General features: G+C 47.2%; 1 protein-coding gene across 2 annotated transcripts in view; it reads right to left on the reverse strand.

The window, feature by feature from the left end:
* Positions 1-5,468: 5,468 nt before the first annotated feature.
* ALDH18A1 (aldehyde dehydrogenase 18 family member A1) overlaps positions 5,469-17,124 on the reverse strand; it is a 37,086-nt gene continuing 25,430 nt past the window's right edge. For both annotated transcript variants that reach the window (XM_079794354.1, XM_079794353.1), the window contains exons 12-18: positions 16,352-16,572; positions 13,573-13,710; positions 11,417-11,612; positions 11,192-11,313; positions 10,008-10,194; positions 8,954-9,049; positions 5,469-6,665 (exon numbers count right to left, since the gene is read on the reverse strand). In XM_079794354.1, the coding sequence (XP_079650480.1) occupies positions 6,484-6,665; positions 8,954-9,049; positions 10,008-10,194; positions 11,192-11,313; positions 11,417-11,612; positions 13,573-13,710; positions 16,352-16,572 (1,142 nt within the window). In that variant the 3' untranslated portion in view covers positions 5,469-6,483. The remainder of the gene's footprint in view (positions 6,666-8,953; positions 9,050-10,007; positions 10,195-11,191; positions 11,314-11,416; positions 11,613-13,572; positions 13,711-16,351; positions 16,573-17,124) is intronic.

The following is a 17,124-nucleotide window of genomic DNA, read 5'->3' on the forward strand; positions in this document are numbered from 1 at the left end:
ATCCAAACCCCGCTCTGTCTCTCATCCCCCAAAAAGCCTGTGTCCTTGCCTCTAGGTGAGAGGGTCTCAGGGAGTTGTTTTACTGTGCCAGCACTCCTGTAGGTGAGCATGGCCGGGTGGTGGTGGGGCGGGGTTGCAGGCACCAGGACTTGAGGGAGGGCTGACCTCCTTAGGTCTGTGGGGCCAGACTGCCCCCTAGTGTTAGAGGAGTCTTAGGGCAAGATGAAATAAAGAGTGAGTTGCTTTTCTTCCGAGGTGGCAATGAACTCTCCTCCCTTCCAAACTGGAGCAGATCTATCTGTTTTGTCCAAAGGGTTTCTCCTAGGAATTGGGGCAAAAGGAAGGATAAGCACTGGGAATTAAGAACTACTATCTGGGGGTAGGGCAGCATTCTCAGACTAGTTTTGAACCACCGGTTAGGGGAAATGTCTCTTATTTCCAGCACGTAGCACTGAAGTGCTCACTGAGTAGTGAATGAAGTTTTAAACCTCATTCTCACTAAAAGGGTTATAAGGTAAGAGCGGTTATAAGGTTATTCACTGAGTTTTGCCAGAAGCACTAGCAGAAAAGACACTGTAATTGTAACATGTAACCTACCGCCCACTCCAGGACACGCCAAGGGCAGGTTCACGTGCACAACTCGGAGAGAACGGTGACACTCCTCAGTTTTTCAGAAATAAGTCGGGGTCAGCAAAGGCATTGACTGACAGCCTGCCGGTCTTCTCAACCCTGAAAGCCTGTGGAAGATTCAGTTCTATTCTTAGGAGCTTAGGCTCTTTGGTCTCTTGCCCCACACAGTTTCAAAATTTAACAAATGTCATTTTAGGTTGCCACCCTCACTCCGATGTCCCCAATGGTTCATGGCTCTCAGAAAAGACCCCCTCCACCTCCCTAATTCTGCCCAAGTCATCCATTTCGATAGATAATCACTAGCCATGCTATGGGAACAATCTAAGTGTCCATCAATAGAGGAATGGATAAAGAAAATGTGGCATATCCTATCCTATATTAAAAAAAGGCTAATGTGCAAATCGACCAAACAGCGGAACGACCAGTCGCTATGATGCACACTGACCACCAGAGGCCAGAAGCTCAATGCCAGGAGCTGCCCCCTGGTGGTCAGTGTGCTCCTACAGGGGGAGCGCCACTCAGCCAGAAGCTGGGCTCACAGCTGGCGAGCGCAGCGGTGGTGGTGGGAGCCTCTCCCACCTTCGCAGCAGCGCTAAGCCGTCAGTCGGACATCCCCCAAGGACTCCTGGACTGCAAGAGGGTGCAGGCCCGGCTGAGGGACTCCCCTGAGTGCACGGATTTTGTGCACTGGGCCTCTAGTACATATATAATGGAATATTATTCAGCCATAAAAAAGAAGAAAAGCCTGCTATTTGAGACAACATGAATGAACATTGAGGACATTCTGGTAAGGAAAAGGACACAAGTCAGACAAATACAATCTCTCTTATATGTGGAATCTTAACACACACACACACACACACACACACACACACACACCCCAAACCAAGCTCATAGACACAGACAACAGATTGGTGGTTGCCAGAGGCAGGGTGTGGGAGGTGGGTGAAATGGATGAAAGGGGTCAAATGGTTCAAACTTCCAGTTCTAAAATAAATAAGTCATGGGGATGTAATGTACAGCTTGGTGACTAGAGTTAATACTCCTGTATTGGATATTTGAAAGTTGCTAAGAGAGTAGATCTTAAAAGTTTTCATCATAAGAAAAAAATGTGTAACTATATATGGTGACAGATATGAACTAGACTTAAGATGATGGTCATTTTACAATATATAGAAATATCAAATCGTTATGTCACACACCTGACACTAATATAATGTTATGCCAATTATACCTCAATAAAAAATTGTTGATCAGTTAGCACCTACATGCATTGCTCCTAGCTGCGCTCAGTGGGGAACAGAAAGACAGATATGCCAGCTGTGTCCCTACTGCTAACTGTGGCCAATATTGGGGGAGCTTCTTTCGTGGGCTAGGTGTCTACTCCATTACTTGGCTCTCTCCTGATAGGTAGGTGTTAGTCCTCTACTTTTTCCCAATAAGGAAACTGAGACTTATTTTAGTAAAAGTATGTCTGCTAAGTTCACATAATTTCTCGTTGGCAGTGCAGGCCAGTATGACTCCCAAATGCATGCTCTTCCCTCTATGTCACTCTGGCTAATTCTTTGGAATAACAAGTCTCCTTTTCTAAAATGCGAGTACTTCCAAGAGAATTACTCCCATTGAGTCATCAGTTTAAAAACAGATGCTTTTCTTATACTTTGGAAATTAGCTTTCTCGAGCCCAACTTCCTGCTGATCCTTGGTCTAGGCCCGTGGTCGGCAAACTGCGGCTCGCGAGCCACATGCGGCTCTTTGGCCCCTTGAGTGTGGCTCTTCCACAAAATACCACGGCCTGGGCGAGTCTATTTTGAAGAAGTGGCGTTAGAAGAAGTTTAAGTTTAAAAAATTTGGCTCTCAAAAGACATTTCAATCGTTGTACTGTTGATATTTGGCTCTGTTGACTAATGAGTTTGCCGACCACTGATCTAGGGCAGGTCTACAACCCACTCTCTGCTCTCCAGAATTGCCCAAGAATTTAGGCTTTTCTTCATCTCTTACAGAGCAATTTAGCTTTCCCATCCTACCACAAAATCTGAATTACAAAACCCATCAATGAGCTCAAGAAAACAAAAGAACCGTCCAAGAAAATCCTTATGGGTAATTGTGGCAAATAGTGCCAGCAGCTTACCCAATACTTACCTTTTTTCTTCCTTACGAAGAGGATCCTGGTTTTTGTTAGGACAGGAATGTGCCCAGCTACAAATATATTTCCCAGCTTCCCTTGCAGCTAGAATGGTCCATGTGGCCACAAACAGTTCCTTTCCCAACAGCCATGTTTAAGCTAATCGATCCCACTTCCAGCTCCATGATCAATTAGGATAATTTCCCTCTACCCAGTTTCCATCCTCCCCTACCAATAGACTCCTACTTCTTGGAGCTGCAATGTGCCCAGATCCCTTATAGACAGGGGAGGCCACAAGCCAATTCTGGCCAAGCCATTGGTTGGGCCTTCCTGGAAATTCACTTAGAAGGGGCAGCTGGCAATACTATTTTGCCCACAGTTATTTCCCCTTCCTGCTGTCTAGGATGCTGTCCTGATGGTTGGGATACCACTATCACGTGCTGGAGGTAGGAGGGTAATAGATTTGTTGTTGTTGTTGTTAATCCTCACCCGAGAATATTTTTCCGTTGATTTGTAGAGAGTAAGAGAGGGAGAGACACACAGAGAGAAACATCAATGTGAGAGAGACACATCGATTAGATGCCTCCTGCATACACTCCAACTAGGGATAGGGATAGGGGCCTGCAGCTGAGGTACATGCCCTTGACCAGGATCAAACCTGGCTAAGGCAATACAATTTTTTTATCCAGTGCCGCCTGAATAAATGTTGCCAGAAACAGTCTCCTTTCTCTATCTCAGACCCAAAATAGGCTTTTTACTGCTCATGCCCTCCTCAGTAGCAGCCACCCACATACTCCAGGTCTTAAATGTTTAATGAAACTCAGCGCTCTGTTCCTCCCTGCTCCTGTGGAGGGCAAGGCTGGTCTTCTGGTGACCAGATGGAGCTGGCATGGGGAAATCCGGCTCCTGAAAACTGCCTCATGAGGAACAGAAGAAACGTCTGGTTTCTTGTGAAGTGCAGAGTCAAGCACGCAGTTGGGCACCTGAAAGCCGCAAGTGACCTTCTCTGGTTTATTGGGTGCTCGCTATGTGCCCATGCTGTGCCAAGTATTTAGACTACTACCTATGTGGTAGGAGGTGTCAATATTCCTACAAGGAAACAGGCTCACAGAAGTCAGGCGACTTTGCCCAAAGTCACTTGTTTAAGTGGCAGAGCAGATGTTTGAACCCAGGTACATCATCCCAAGTCTTCTAAGGTGAAAGGGATAGAAATCCAACTCAAACTAGCTTAAGCAAAGAAGGGAAATTATTGAATTGAGTCCAGGGGTGGTTTCAGGCACAGATGGAACCAGGGGCCCAGTCTCTCTCTTCCCCTGGCTCCCTTTCCTCTGTGTGGATACTGCTTACACAGTCTATGTGGAAGGATGGATCTTACCGGCTTTAGTCCTTGAGAATTAGAGTTTATAACTCCAGAGAGTTTTTTCTAATAACCGCAGTGAAAATTCAATTCCACCAGTACGCTGTGTCGCCAAGTTTTAATCACATGCCTGGCCCTGAAGCCATTGCTGTTAGCAGGGAAACAGACTTCTCAGACCCAGGTCACAAGACTACCACTAAAAATAGCCAGGTACTGGGATATCAGCATCCCTCCCCGGAACCACACAGACTGAGCCGAATTACTGAAAATGCAGATGGTTCCCTAAAATAAGGGGGACAGAGCAGAGCAGACACCACCTATTGCAATATAGCCTGTAGCTGTTTCTCGGACCAAACCCCACCCCATTCCTTGCCTTAAGAAGAGTAGTTCCAGTCAAGATGATACCATCAGCCATTTGGAAGTAATACCTTCCTGTTTACCCACGTGAACTTCTGCCCCAATTGGAGTATTCACTTGTGTTCAGCCCCCATGCCTGGACTTTTGCTTGCACGGTCCCCTGCCTGAGTCTCTGCCCACCACTTCCTCACTCCCGGCGTCTTGCTTGGGGCCCAGATCCAGGCCTGCCTCCTTGGTGTCTTCCCCAAGGGCCTCCGTGGGTCACTTGCTATTCTAGACGCCAGGGACATTTGTTTGGCTGTGCGCTGATGGTGGTATTCGCCATGCAGTTCCAGGCGGGACTTGGTTGCCTTTTCAGGCAAGCTATGCCAGAATTCCCCACTCAGAGGACCGCAGGCAGGCTAATTTGCCAGACCCTGTCGGGGTCTGGATGAGAGGCAGTTTAGAGCCAGCCTGGGAACATGATCCACATGACACCGTAATTCTTCAAACATCCTCCGAGGATAAGCAGCAGCATGTAAGTGATGGTTATTTTTTGGGGAGGGCCTCCATGAGACCAGAAATCTTTCAGCTGTAGACTCCAGGGACCCCCAAGAACAGGAGCTGGGAGGAGGGTGAGGGGTGAGAGCTGCCAATGAAACAGGTGACCCTGAGGTGAGGAGGTCAGCTGGGGCCCTGGCCATCCAGGTGGACACTGTGCGGACCTGCACAATGGTGGCATGCTCGTGTCATACACACCCCCAACTTCAGACCATCGCCATGCTGTTAGTCCTTCAAGTCCTGGCATTTTCCTCTCCCGCCTCTAGTCTGGTCTGAGTCCCTCCCCTGGCACCTGCCGGGGCTGCTTGCACTGGCGCTGTCGGGGGAGGGCCCGGCTGCCTCCCAACCAGCTTCCAGGGAGACAATGTGTAAAAGCGAGGCTGTGAGGGCTGCCAGACGGGGAAAGGGAGGAGGGGAATAGCCAATGAGGGAGAAAACATTAATCCGGCACACAGGCTTTTCATAAGAACTTTATTTCTCAAAAAGGGGGAAGAATCCAAAGTATTAAAATAAACCTCTAATTTTATTTTAGAGGGAAAGGATAGGATGACAAAAATTCATATAAAAATTTCAAGCATAATCGTCAGATACTTCACCCTGACACCTGCACCTCCTGTCTGCGCTCCAGGTTCCAACTGCATCACGAGTACTGCCAATCTCCTGGACCGGAGAGGCTGCGAGCGTCCGGAATGCTTATAGTTACTCCACAAATAAATACAGATCAACCTCCCAGCGGAAATGATTGGCCCATTTTGGTGATTGTTTTTGATGAGAATGATGCCCCTCATCTAAGTTCCAGACCTTTCCTTTTTGAAGATGACTATGAGTGTGAAAGAAATGTGGAAACCTGTATTAGGTATGGCTGGCTCTGGTACCAACCAAATGCCAAGGGAGACTTTACCTCACTGAGGCAATAAAAAGGGGAGAAGCAGCCATAATTTTTCCATTGCCTCTACCTCGGAAACCTTATCTGTGTTTCTATCACTGAAGAAAACTGGACCATGCAAAGCAAAGTCCCTATTTGGAGCAATTAAGCAAAGTCCCCATCCATAATAATTATTGTCTTTTTAAAAATCTATTTATTGATTTCAGAGAGGAAGGAAGGAGAGATAGAAACATCAATGATAAGAGAGAATCATTGACTGGCTGCCTCCTGCACGCCTCCTACTGGGGATTGAGCCCACAACCAGGGCATGTGCCCTGGGCTGAAATTGAACCTGGGACCCTTCAGTCTGCAGGCCAACGCTCTATCCACTGAGCCAAACCAGCTAGGGCCATAATAATTACTTTCTAACTTAAAAAAATAAAAAGAAAACGGTGAGCTTGATTGTGTCATTAGCTAAGACCAATGCTGCCAAAATGAGCCCACAGCAGGAAGGCCTTCGGGACGCGGGAGCTGCGACCGGCTCAGCCTAGGTCCTGGAGCGAGCTCAGCGGTGAGGATCTCTCAGAACACCCGCTCTCCTCTGCGGCTTTTAGTTGGTGTTTCTCTGAGGAACGGGGAGGTTCTCGTGAAGATACTTTAAAGTTCCATGCTCTGAGAAATCCGAGACCACGTGGTCCTCCCCTCGCAGCAGCCACTTAGTAGTAAGTAGTCCCTCAAGTCCTACTGGTCCCCGAGCGTGGATTCGCGAGGTACTGATTCCCACTTCAGCTCCTGCAAAGAAGCACGGATGAGGGTGTGGCGTTTCCCGCCTCTGCTTCCTGTCTGCTCACCAGCCCCTCGCCCGCCCCTGCCCATCCTCCCGGCCAGCTTGAGCTTCACTGTCCCCACGTGTCTCTGGTCGCTGTACATCATGCCGAGCCTCCTTCTTCTCAAGAAACCCAGCGTGTGGGCTCTCCTGTGCTTTACCAGAAGTGCTCTCTGCTATTTGTTCAGTGTGTGGACTGCGCACCGTAATTTGACATTGGGGCATTTTCTGAGTAATATAACAATGCTTATTATGGAGGTTTCATCTCCCTAAATATTCTTCAAATCCTAGAAAGGGATAAGTTCTCAGGATCCCCCAGAATTCTTAGCACTAAACTGAATACATGAAAGGGTGTTGCTCATCTCCCACTCCTCTCGCTCCTGGCTCAGACGTGGCCATCAGGAGTCTTCCTGGGTCTGGCTCAGTGTTCTGCGCCTCCCACGGGGAAGGCAGGGTCCCATGTCCATCACAACTGTACTGAGCACGTACTGGCCCTGGGGATAAGGTGGTGAATAACTGATACAGTCCCGTTTTTGTGGAGTTTATGTTCTTATGAACAAGGCAGCCAAGAACTCCTGTGACAGACTACGCGGGCGGGTGGGGGACACACTGGGCAGAAGCTACGTTTCCGCTGAAACCAGAACAATGAGGAGCCAGCGGGGAGGGCAGGTACAGGGTGCTGCAGGCAGAGAGGAGTGAGGAGACCGAGTGGGGATGAGCTTGGGGTAGTGGTTGGCAAGGAGCCTGTGAGCACCACATTCCAATTCTGTTAACTAATGTAGAGACCATGTGACTCTGGGAGTGTTGCCTTGATCATCTTTTGTGCTTTGATTTTTGTCATTAAAAAAATGAGTAAAATAATCGATCCATTATGGAGATCTAAGGGAGATACTGCATGTGATGCACTTAACACAGTGCTGGAGATACAGTAAATGCCCAATAAGTATTATCTGTCAGTGTTACAAATGCATTTGACTCAACCAGAGCCTGAGCTTCTGCTCTGAGCCAGGAAAGACGATGGAGGGATCCCTGGCTCTCCCCACATCTTGACTTTCGCTTCGAAGCTGGGCTCCTCAGCCCTTAAACGTATGCTGCTATTTCTTCTTCAAGGCCATGGAATACAAAATTCAGTGCAAGTGATGTGATATTAAATCAAAACCCCAACACAATAGAGTCAGGGAACTAAAAATAAGGTGTCTAATGACTAAGAATAACTGAGTAAAATTCCCTTTAATAACTTTTAACAATTCAGTGAGAACTATTTCTCTCTAGGCAGATCATCTATTCAAAAGTTCAGAGGGATTACAATGTTTCAAATGCTTACACTACTTCTCAGATGTGTCATAACTGCCTTATTAAAGCTTTGTATAATGGCACCCCTGACAACCAGAGATGGTCTGAAAAAACCCTAACTACTGGGGATGGAGATTTTATTATTATTATTTTTAATATATTTTTATTGATTTCAGAAAGGAAGAGAGAGGGAGAGATAGAACCATCAACAATGAGAGAGAATCATTGATTGGCTGCCTCCTGCATGCTCTCCCACCCCCCAAATTGGGGATTGAGCTTGCAACTCGAGCCCATGCCTTGACCGGGAATCAAACCCATGACCTCCTGGTTCATAGGTCAATGTTCAACCACTGAGCCATGCTTGGGTGAAAGATGGAAGGGGAGAAGGGTGTCTTTCAGAAGCTTTTCGAAGTAAACCTTGTACCCCGGGCTTACCTGTCTGTTTTCGATGCTGACACTTAAGCCCAGCATAGGCACTAACACCTTTGTCCTGCCTCATGGGGAATTCCTAGCTCTGAGGCAACCTGGCTGTGTCTCTCTAAAGAACTAAACCTGCAATCGCAGTGTTCTCAAGGGACTGGCACAGACCCCTGTTACCACCTGTGTATGGAGACAGGCTGTGGTCTGCCTGCACTGCGGTGAGAGCAACCGGGGCTTCGGGCTTGCACAAGTCTGGGTTTGAATGCCAGCTGTGTGACTTTGTGCAAGTTACTTCACTTCCTTGAACCTCAGTTTCCCCATCTATGGAAAAGAAAATACAAGTACCTACCTTCTTAATATGTGGAACACCCAGAGCATAGGACTTTATCAGCTATGATTTTCTCTCACATTCCCACCCTCCCACAACTCTGTCTCTCTTATCTTGACCAAGCATGTGACCACTGAGGGAGCTGTCTCCTCCACCCTCATCATGCTCCTTCAACCACACAGCGGTCCTTTCTCCCATGACCAGAGTCCTTACCCAGCCCGAAGCGGTAGCCATCAGAGAAGCGGGTGCTGGCGTTCCAGAACACACAGGCACTGTCAACGTGCTGCAGGAAGAACTCTGCTGTTTTCTCTGCAGCAGAAAAAGAAGAAACTGAGTTAGGATGACCCACAGAGAACACCCTGCTTCCAGCCCCTCACCTGGGACTGACTGGGGCAGGGTCCAGGCACCAAGGGGCTTCCCCGTGTGTTAAACATGGATTTGTGAAAAATCCAAAGAGGAAGAAGGTAGACCGGCTTCATCAGTCACTGCTGAGGAAAGAGTAGCTGCTTGGGAGCTCCCACTGCAGAGGTACCCTCGCTGCTACACTATTTATTTAGAGGCTCTGGACCCAGAGTCTTTAAGTCTGAAGTCCAAGTTCACACCCACTAGCTGGGTGACCTTGGGCAGGTTTCTGAACCTCTTTGTGCCTAAGTAAAACAGGGACTGACAATGACTTAGCTCACAGTGTGTGGAGAGAATAAGATGAACTGACATCCACAAAGCACTCATCACAGTCTAGCACATAGTAGGTGCTCTGTAAATGTTAGCTGTTACTATTAGTGCTGTTGTGATTCCCCAATAAGTGAACTGCAAATTCCCTGAGGGGGCCATACCGGCTTTCTTAATCACTGGGCCTGACACCCAGGCATGTCCTGCAATACACATCTGTACAGTGAATGAATGACTGTGGCATTGGTTCTGCCCTTACTCTCCTGAACCTTGGTTTCCTCAGCTGTAAAATGGGTTTATTCCAATAACCTGGAAAGACTGTTGTGTGGATTAAATGGTAGCGCCTCTAATGCAGGAGTCATCTTTACAGTGAAGCTAATAATCTCTTTCCTGCCTCCTCCCACGGGGACACCATCACTCTATTATGAGGTAACAGATGTGAGAGCACTCAGCAAAGCAGCAAATGCAACCGACAGCCAGCATTCTCATCAGTTTGTTCAGTTACGTTTCCTACAGGCCAGGAGGCACTGAGTGGAGAACCACCGTAAAGACGAGGGCAGAGAGAGCAGGCGCCTCCGCTGCAGCATCTGGCACTGACCGTTCTCCGTGACGATGACCTCCGTGTGGGAGCTGCCGTACTTGTGGATGTGGTCGATGGCCTCCTGGACGCTGTCCACCACCTCAATGCACAGCTCCAGGTCCCCGTACTCAGTTCGGAGGGACTTCACTTCCGAGGGGCTGAAGGTCAGATAGGAGGCGAACTTGGGGCCTGCGTGAATTTTCACCTGGAACAGAGGAAGTCCAGGGCAACAACAGAAACCCACATGAGGAAGCAAGCTCACACTTCTTCCAGGACCAACAGCAGGCCCGATCAGAGGCCATTTGCGTGAAGGAAGGCCCAGCATAAGTGAGCATGTGCCCTAACTCCCTTTTAATTTGTGGGGTGCATCTTCATTTTCAAACAATGCTCTCAGGTTCTCACTAGGTCTGTGCCATATTTATAGCTGACTGGAGCCTCTTTTCCAGGAAAGGATGGAAGGGAAGAAACACGTGCTACAGGTCAAAGTGACCAAGGCCAGCAGTCACTCTGCCAGCTGCTGCACAGAACTCTGCCAGGACGTCCGATACATCTGACGGAAAACCTCAGGCTGTCCGTTTTTGTCTGGGGAGCATCTATTTCCTTGCAATAGGAATGTAAGATGGAGCATATGTTTACGTTGGAAACTTACTGGTATTGGTTGTTTATAACCTTAATAAAATAATCTCAGAAAAAGAGGATATTACACAAATTGTTGACTCCCAATACCACTGTATTAAGTAGGTTAATACTGGTAATTGAAGACATTTATGGAGGGGCGGATGCAATACATTTTGGTTTGAGAACATTTCTTTTCAAATCAAATCCAAACAGGAATGTGTTCAGATTCACAAACTTTAAACTATGTCGCCTGAATAAATGTTGCCAGAAACAGTCCATTCAACGGGCTGCCATGCGGTCTGTCTTATCTCTAACCCCTCTTTAGCACTTAACACATTCCACTCGGTAATGAAGCTATTTGTGTGTGTGATTCTCCCACCCACTGGGCTGTCAGAAGACAGGGGCCTGTCTTCATCTTACTCCTCTCTGTCTACTGAGCACAGAGCTCTGTACATAGCAGATGCTCAAAAATGCTGCCTCTGGAATGGCCTCACTGGCGTGGAGATGCTCCTGGTCTAGTCCCACAGGCTCTCAGTCTCCACGTGAGAGGCAGGAAGTGGTGCGATCCTGTGGGCTTGTCTTACCTGTTCCACTCGCAGCATATCAATGATCTGGTCAAACAGGGGTGTTCTCAGCAGGTCTCGGTGGATCAACAGAGTCTCCAAAGCGTTACAGGCAGCTGGATATTCACATTTAGAGTCTCTGACTAAAGAAAGAAAACAAAGAGTTGTTTCGATTAACATGATCCAGAGCCACAGAGGATCTGACAAATATTTTGCCTGTAGAACAGGGGACCCTGTCCAGCTCACCCAGTCTGGAGGCTTTATCGACACTGGCCTCTGAATCCACATACATGTGGCAGATCCCTTCACTGTGCCCCATCACTGGGATCCCCTTGGCGGCTTTCTGGATATCTCTGACCAGCTGAGAAGAGCCGCGTGGAATGATCAGATCTATCATTTTGTCTAGTCGGCAAAGATCTTCCACTTCTTCTCTGGTATTCACCTGAAGAGGTAGAGAATAAAAGGATAAAGAGGGTATCTTCTAACCTCATGAAATATAGAAGTGGCAACATCCCCGTTACAGTCACATGTCTGCACCTCCTGAGCACTAACCAGGCACTGTGAAAACTCATTCCAAAATAAAACTAGTCCCTGATCATGGGAATCAATGCTGTCCTGCAAATGCTCACCAAACTCCGCACACTAAGTGCTTTGCTGGGCATGACCACAGGCAGGACCCGGTCCCTGCCTCCAGCAGCTCAGAATCTAGTGGGGAAGAGGGGGTTAGGACACAACCAGCCATACACTGGGCAGATAACTTTTTAAATGCCCGGAGAGGTAAAAGTGCCACCTCTGGAATTAGAGGAGGCACAGATTATGCCATGTGATGAGGATCACAAGAGAAAGTGGCTGCCCTGGTGATTCTCTAACCACAGCCTTAGTGACAAGTTGGGACTTGCTAGGGAGTCTGGTTCTTCATGGCTTCTGCTGACAACCTCAACCCTGGGATGCTGGCTGGGCTAATGAAAGTACTTATGTTCGGACACTGACATTGTGGGCAGCGTTTTATCTTCTTGATTTTTCATTGTCCCCTATATGGTCATGTTACTTACAAGAGAAATACAAATATATGTTTAAAAAAATGCTTACAGCAACTTTAATCTGCATAGTCCAAAGCTGGAAACAACCCAAATGTTCATCAACAGCAGAAAGGACAAACTAGTATATGCATGTAAATGGAATACTACACGATAGTGACAGAGAAGACTACTGCTAGGTGCAACAACATGGATGAAGTTCATGGACATCATAACGAACAAAAGAAAATACAACAAAAAAAGAATGCATTGTGTGATTCCATTTATATGAAGTTCAAGAACAGGCAAAAGAAACTGAACGTGAAAGAAGTAAAAAGCAGTTATCTGGTGGTGGGGGCGCATACTGACAGGCAAGGGGATCTGGGAGCCTCTGGGGTGTTGGGAATGTCCTGTATCTTGATATGGTTGGTAGTTACATATGTGCATGTACATGTGGACAAAATCACATAGGATCTGTATACTTACTGCATATATGTTGTACATCAATAGGAAGGAGGGAAGCAGAAGCCTCTGAATTAAGCTAGGAGGTGGCAGAGCTGGGATTTGAATCCACCACTATGTTGCCATGAGAAAAACCCAGACTCTCATCAGTGAGCATGTGATGCAGCAGTTTTGAAGACCCTCTCCCAGCAGCCCAAAGAATCCTGCAATGTGGGAGCGAGTAGCCTCGATGGAACAGGAAGGATCCGGAGCCAGCCTAAGTCCAAATCTAAACCACTACAGACTGTGTGACTTGGTGTGAGTTACTTAACCTCTGTGCCTATTTTTTTCCATCTATAAAATGGGCCTAAAGTTGATGATATTTTTCTCATAGGGTTGTTGAGAGGATGAAGTGAGAGATAAGAAAGTGCTTTGCCCATAGCAGGTGTTCAATAAATTGCAGCTCCTACTATCTAGTTCAGAAATTCTACTTGACAATTGAGGAGTATAAGACAATGGTTAAGATAACAACAACAACAATAATAATAATAACAGCATGACCTCATATTTACACGCTCCCATGATGGTTTATGACAAACTTTCATAAATTGATCTCATCTGACTTGGCCTAAATGACTCTGCCAGTGTGCAGAACCCAGGCCTCACACTCTAGTGCTGGTATTCCTGTTGCCCTGTGACCTAGACAATGAAGGGCTAATAGGCATTCTCATGAAGTCAATGGTGCCGGGACACAGCCATATGAGAGTATCCTTCCTAAGCCACTGAAGACCCATCTGGCACTGTCCTGCTCGGGTCCTGCTGCCACTTCAATTAAGCCTGCCCATGGAAGTGGCTCAGACGCACATGGCCTAAGCTTTGCTTCAAATACCCAAAGACCTGACCTGGCTCCTCTGGACCCGACACGGCTCATTCTCAGGGACCTACCAGCTGTACGGCCTCCTTGACTCCGTGGATCGAGAGAGCCTCCTGGGTCAGGACATGAAGAATCCGGTTGCTGTGTGCAGCCTCCTTCCCCCCTTTGAGTAACAAGCCATTACCACTTGCAATAGCCAAGGCTGCCACCTGCAGACCAAAGGGGAGAGCAGTGAGCCAAAGGGAAAAGCAGTAAGAGTAACAGTAACGTTAGCACTCACCGAGCACTTTTTCTGTGGCGAGTGCAGTGTCAATGTCAATCACTTCAAAAGGCCTATCCTATTTAATCTTCGGAATAGGAGACCCTGACTTGGAGCCAAAGCACCCAGATCTTAGAAACTAAACTCTGAGTCTTCCTTAGCATCATCAGCAAAGTAACCTGAGTTAAGTGGCCAGGGTCACATGGCCCCTCCCTAAGGTGGCCACAGTGGAGGACAGGGTGCTCAGCTGCCTCCTGACCCAGATGCTTGCTCCACTTGCTGAGCAGAGGATGGGCAGCACTGCTGGCCACATCTTACTCTGGCCCTGTCACTGTTCTGAGAGCTCTGGAGAGGACCAGGCTCCCGCCAGCTCTGGCAGAGATGCTGGGAACGGAGCACAGTCTGTCTGGGAAGGAAGAAGCAGGCCATGTAGGAGGAGGATCAGTCATTGACCTGGTCACCCAAGGCCTGGAGCTTAACTTTCTGAGTGCTCCTGGGGTAAAGGAGAACCTTCCTGTTTTGTTTTTTTAAAGTAGCTAAAGACAGTTTCCTAAAAACACTGCCTGAATATGTTCACCTCCAGATCAGTGGCTCTTAATCTTTGTTGTTGCTCATTGAAGCCCTCATAAAAGTTATGTACTTTCTCCAGATAAATGCACAAACCCAATGAATTCTGCATACAACTTTTAGGATTCAGGATTCTGTGAGGCTATCCAAGCGAGGAACCTCAGCTACAGTTGGCCAAAGAGGAAACCTTTACCGTGTGAAGTGTCAGCTAGTGTGGCTAAAAGGGAGCAGAGAGACCTCATGGACACTGCTGCACAGAGACTAGGACTCATTTCTACCAGCAGAGGGGGCTGGATGGTGAACAGGCTGGTTTTAGGTCCTCAAGGAGAATCCTCCACAGAGCATGCTGGACTCCCATGGTCACTGATGCCATGGAGTAAAGAGTGCTGGTTGTTTGTTTTTAAATAGACTTTCTCCCTGAGACTTCGTGGCTTGACCAAAGAAAGAGCTGATATCGTACTGGACAGTCCAGTGGGGGATAATCTAAGATTTCTGGGAGAAAGTTTAGGGCAAGAGCATGGCTGCTTGGCAAGCTCTTTAATACATGCTTTCTCATATGTCAGATTCCTGGAAGATGATTGTAGTATAGTTTACATCACTACTAGACATTCTTTTTCTTTTTTTAAAAAAGTTTCTTTTTTATACCAGCTTAGTATTCCATTGTGTAGATATACCATAGTTTTAAAAAATATATATATTTTATTGATTTTAGAGAGGAAGGGAGAGGGAGAGATAGAAACATCAATGATGAGAATCATTGATTGGCTGCCTCCTGCACGCCCCCCACTGGGGACCGAGCCCGCAACCCAGGCATGTGTCCTTGGTCAGAATTGAACCCGGGACCCTTCAGTCCGCAGGCTGACGCTCTATCCATTGAGCCAAACCAGCTAGGGCTAGACATTCTTTTTCTAAGATGTACCTACAGGAAGCCACCTGAGACACTGATAATAAACGGCCCTTTTTTGCATGGGCAAAATAACTATGAGAGGAAGGACCTGCAGGAGGCTAGCAGGGACTCTGGGGTGAGGGACAAAGTGCCTAGTGAGCTAAGATACTAGGAAGTGGGCTCCTGTGGTAAGGGAGATTCATCTGGGTTTAAGGCTTAGATCCATATTAATAAGTTTCACAATACTACTACCTTCTATAAACTTCAGTTTCTTCAACTGTAAAGTGCACATATAAATACCTACTTTAGAATTATTGGAAAAACCAGCAACATAATTTACCTTAAGAACAACATGAGAATAAAGTCTCAAAAATTATTTTTTTGGCCCTAGCTGATTTGTCTCAGTGGACAGAGCGTTGGCCTGTGGACTGAAGGGTCCCAGGTTCAATTCCCACCAAGGGCACATGCCTGGGTTGTGAGTTCGATCCCCAGTGGGGGCGTGCAGGAGGCAGCCGATCAATGATTCCCTCTCATCATTGATGTTTCTACTTCTGTGGGGCGCAGCTACAGTGTTTTGGACAGGTTCAAGCCTTGGATTAATGAGAGGGCACAGTCCTCTCGTGGCCACGTGCAAGTCCCAGCTTGGAGGGCAGAGCCCTCCCAGCACAATTATAGCCAACAGCTGTACTTGTAAGCTTGAACCTGTGGTCCGAACACATGGCCCCACATGCCTGAGTGATAGCGTTCAGGTTCATGTAATTGAGTAGGATCGAAACCCACGAGAATGTTGTATACATCCTGACCACGCCCTTACTTTGCCTCGTGGAAATCTGGCTATAGAATAAAGACACGGCTTGTGGGCGCTGGCGCTGTCTCTCCATGAGGAAGCAGCGTCCCACCGAGACCCAGCTTTCATTCTCTTGTCTGTCTTTTCTAAGCCTTTAAGACGCCCCCACTCAGGGTCACCCTTGGCCATGCCGGCGCAGCACATACTTCTCTCTCCCTCTCCCTTCCTCTCTGAAATCAATAAAAAAATATTTTTTTAAATTTATTTTTTGGTGGGGGAAGATAAACGTTCTCACTTAAAAAAAAAAAAAAAAGAATCTTTGGGAGATTTATCTCGGCATTAGTCACATACCTGGGGTAGACAGTCGGGGCGAGACTCGAAGATGACCAGTAGGACTCCGATTGGGACAGTCACTTGTTCTAGTTCCAAGTTTTTGGCAACTCGGATCCGGCGCAAAACGCGTCCCACACTGTCCTGGGAGGAGGCTGCGATCTGCCGCAGACCGATGGCCAGGCTGTTCAACTTAGACGTGGAGAGGCTCAGTCGTTTCAGCAGAGGAGGTGCGAGTCTCCCTGGGGTGTGAAAATGCATGATAAAGGAGGAGACCTGGGCAGCAGCAACTGTCCTACTGGACGTGTGGTGCTGTCTTCGGACAGACATGGAATTAAGGGGCTCTCGGGAAAACAAGGACAGGCCATTTATACAGCTTTTCTGAGGGTAATAGCTCGCCACATAAAGGTATATAAACCTACACCTTTTGTGCAAGTTCAGCTCCAGAAGCTTATCATTTGCATGAGTGAACTTGCGTGTAAGGAGGATACTTAACACAGCATTTTTATAATAGTGGGAAACTGGGTCCCACCTATAAAATCAGGCAGTGGGCTACCATGCAGTTAACATAAATAGCTATATTAAATGATATGGAGAATACAGTTTGTGGAAAAGGAAAACTACAAAATAGTATGTATGGTAGGATCCTATTGATGAAACATGACATGTTTCTAAGTCTGGAAGGCATCAAGAACAGTGGTGATCGCTGTCTATGTTTCTGCATTATTTTAATCTTTTATAAGAAATGATTAGAAGCAATGAAGATGTTTTCTTTTAAAATAAAAACTTAAATA

This window comes from Cnephaeus nilssonii (genome assembly GCF_951640355.1).
Source record: "Cnephaeus nilssonii genome assembly, chromosome: 16".
Lineage (NCBI taxonomy): Eukaryota > Metazoa > Chordata > Mammalia > Chiroptera > Vespertilionidae > Cnephaeus > Cnephaeus nilssonii.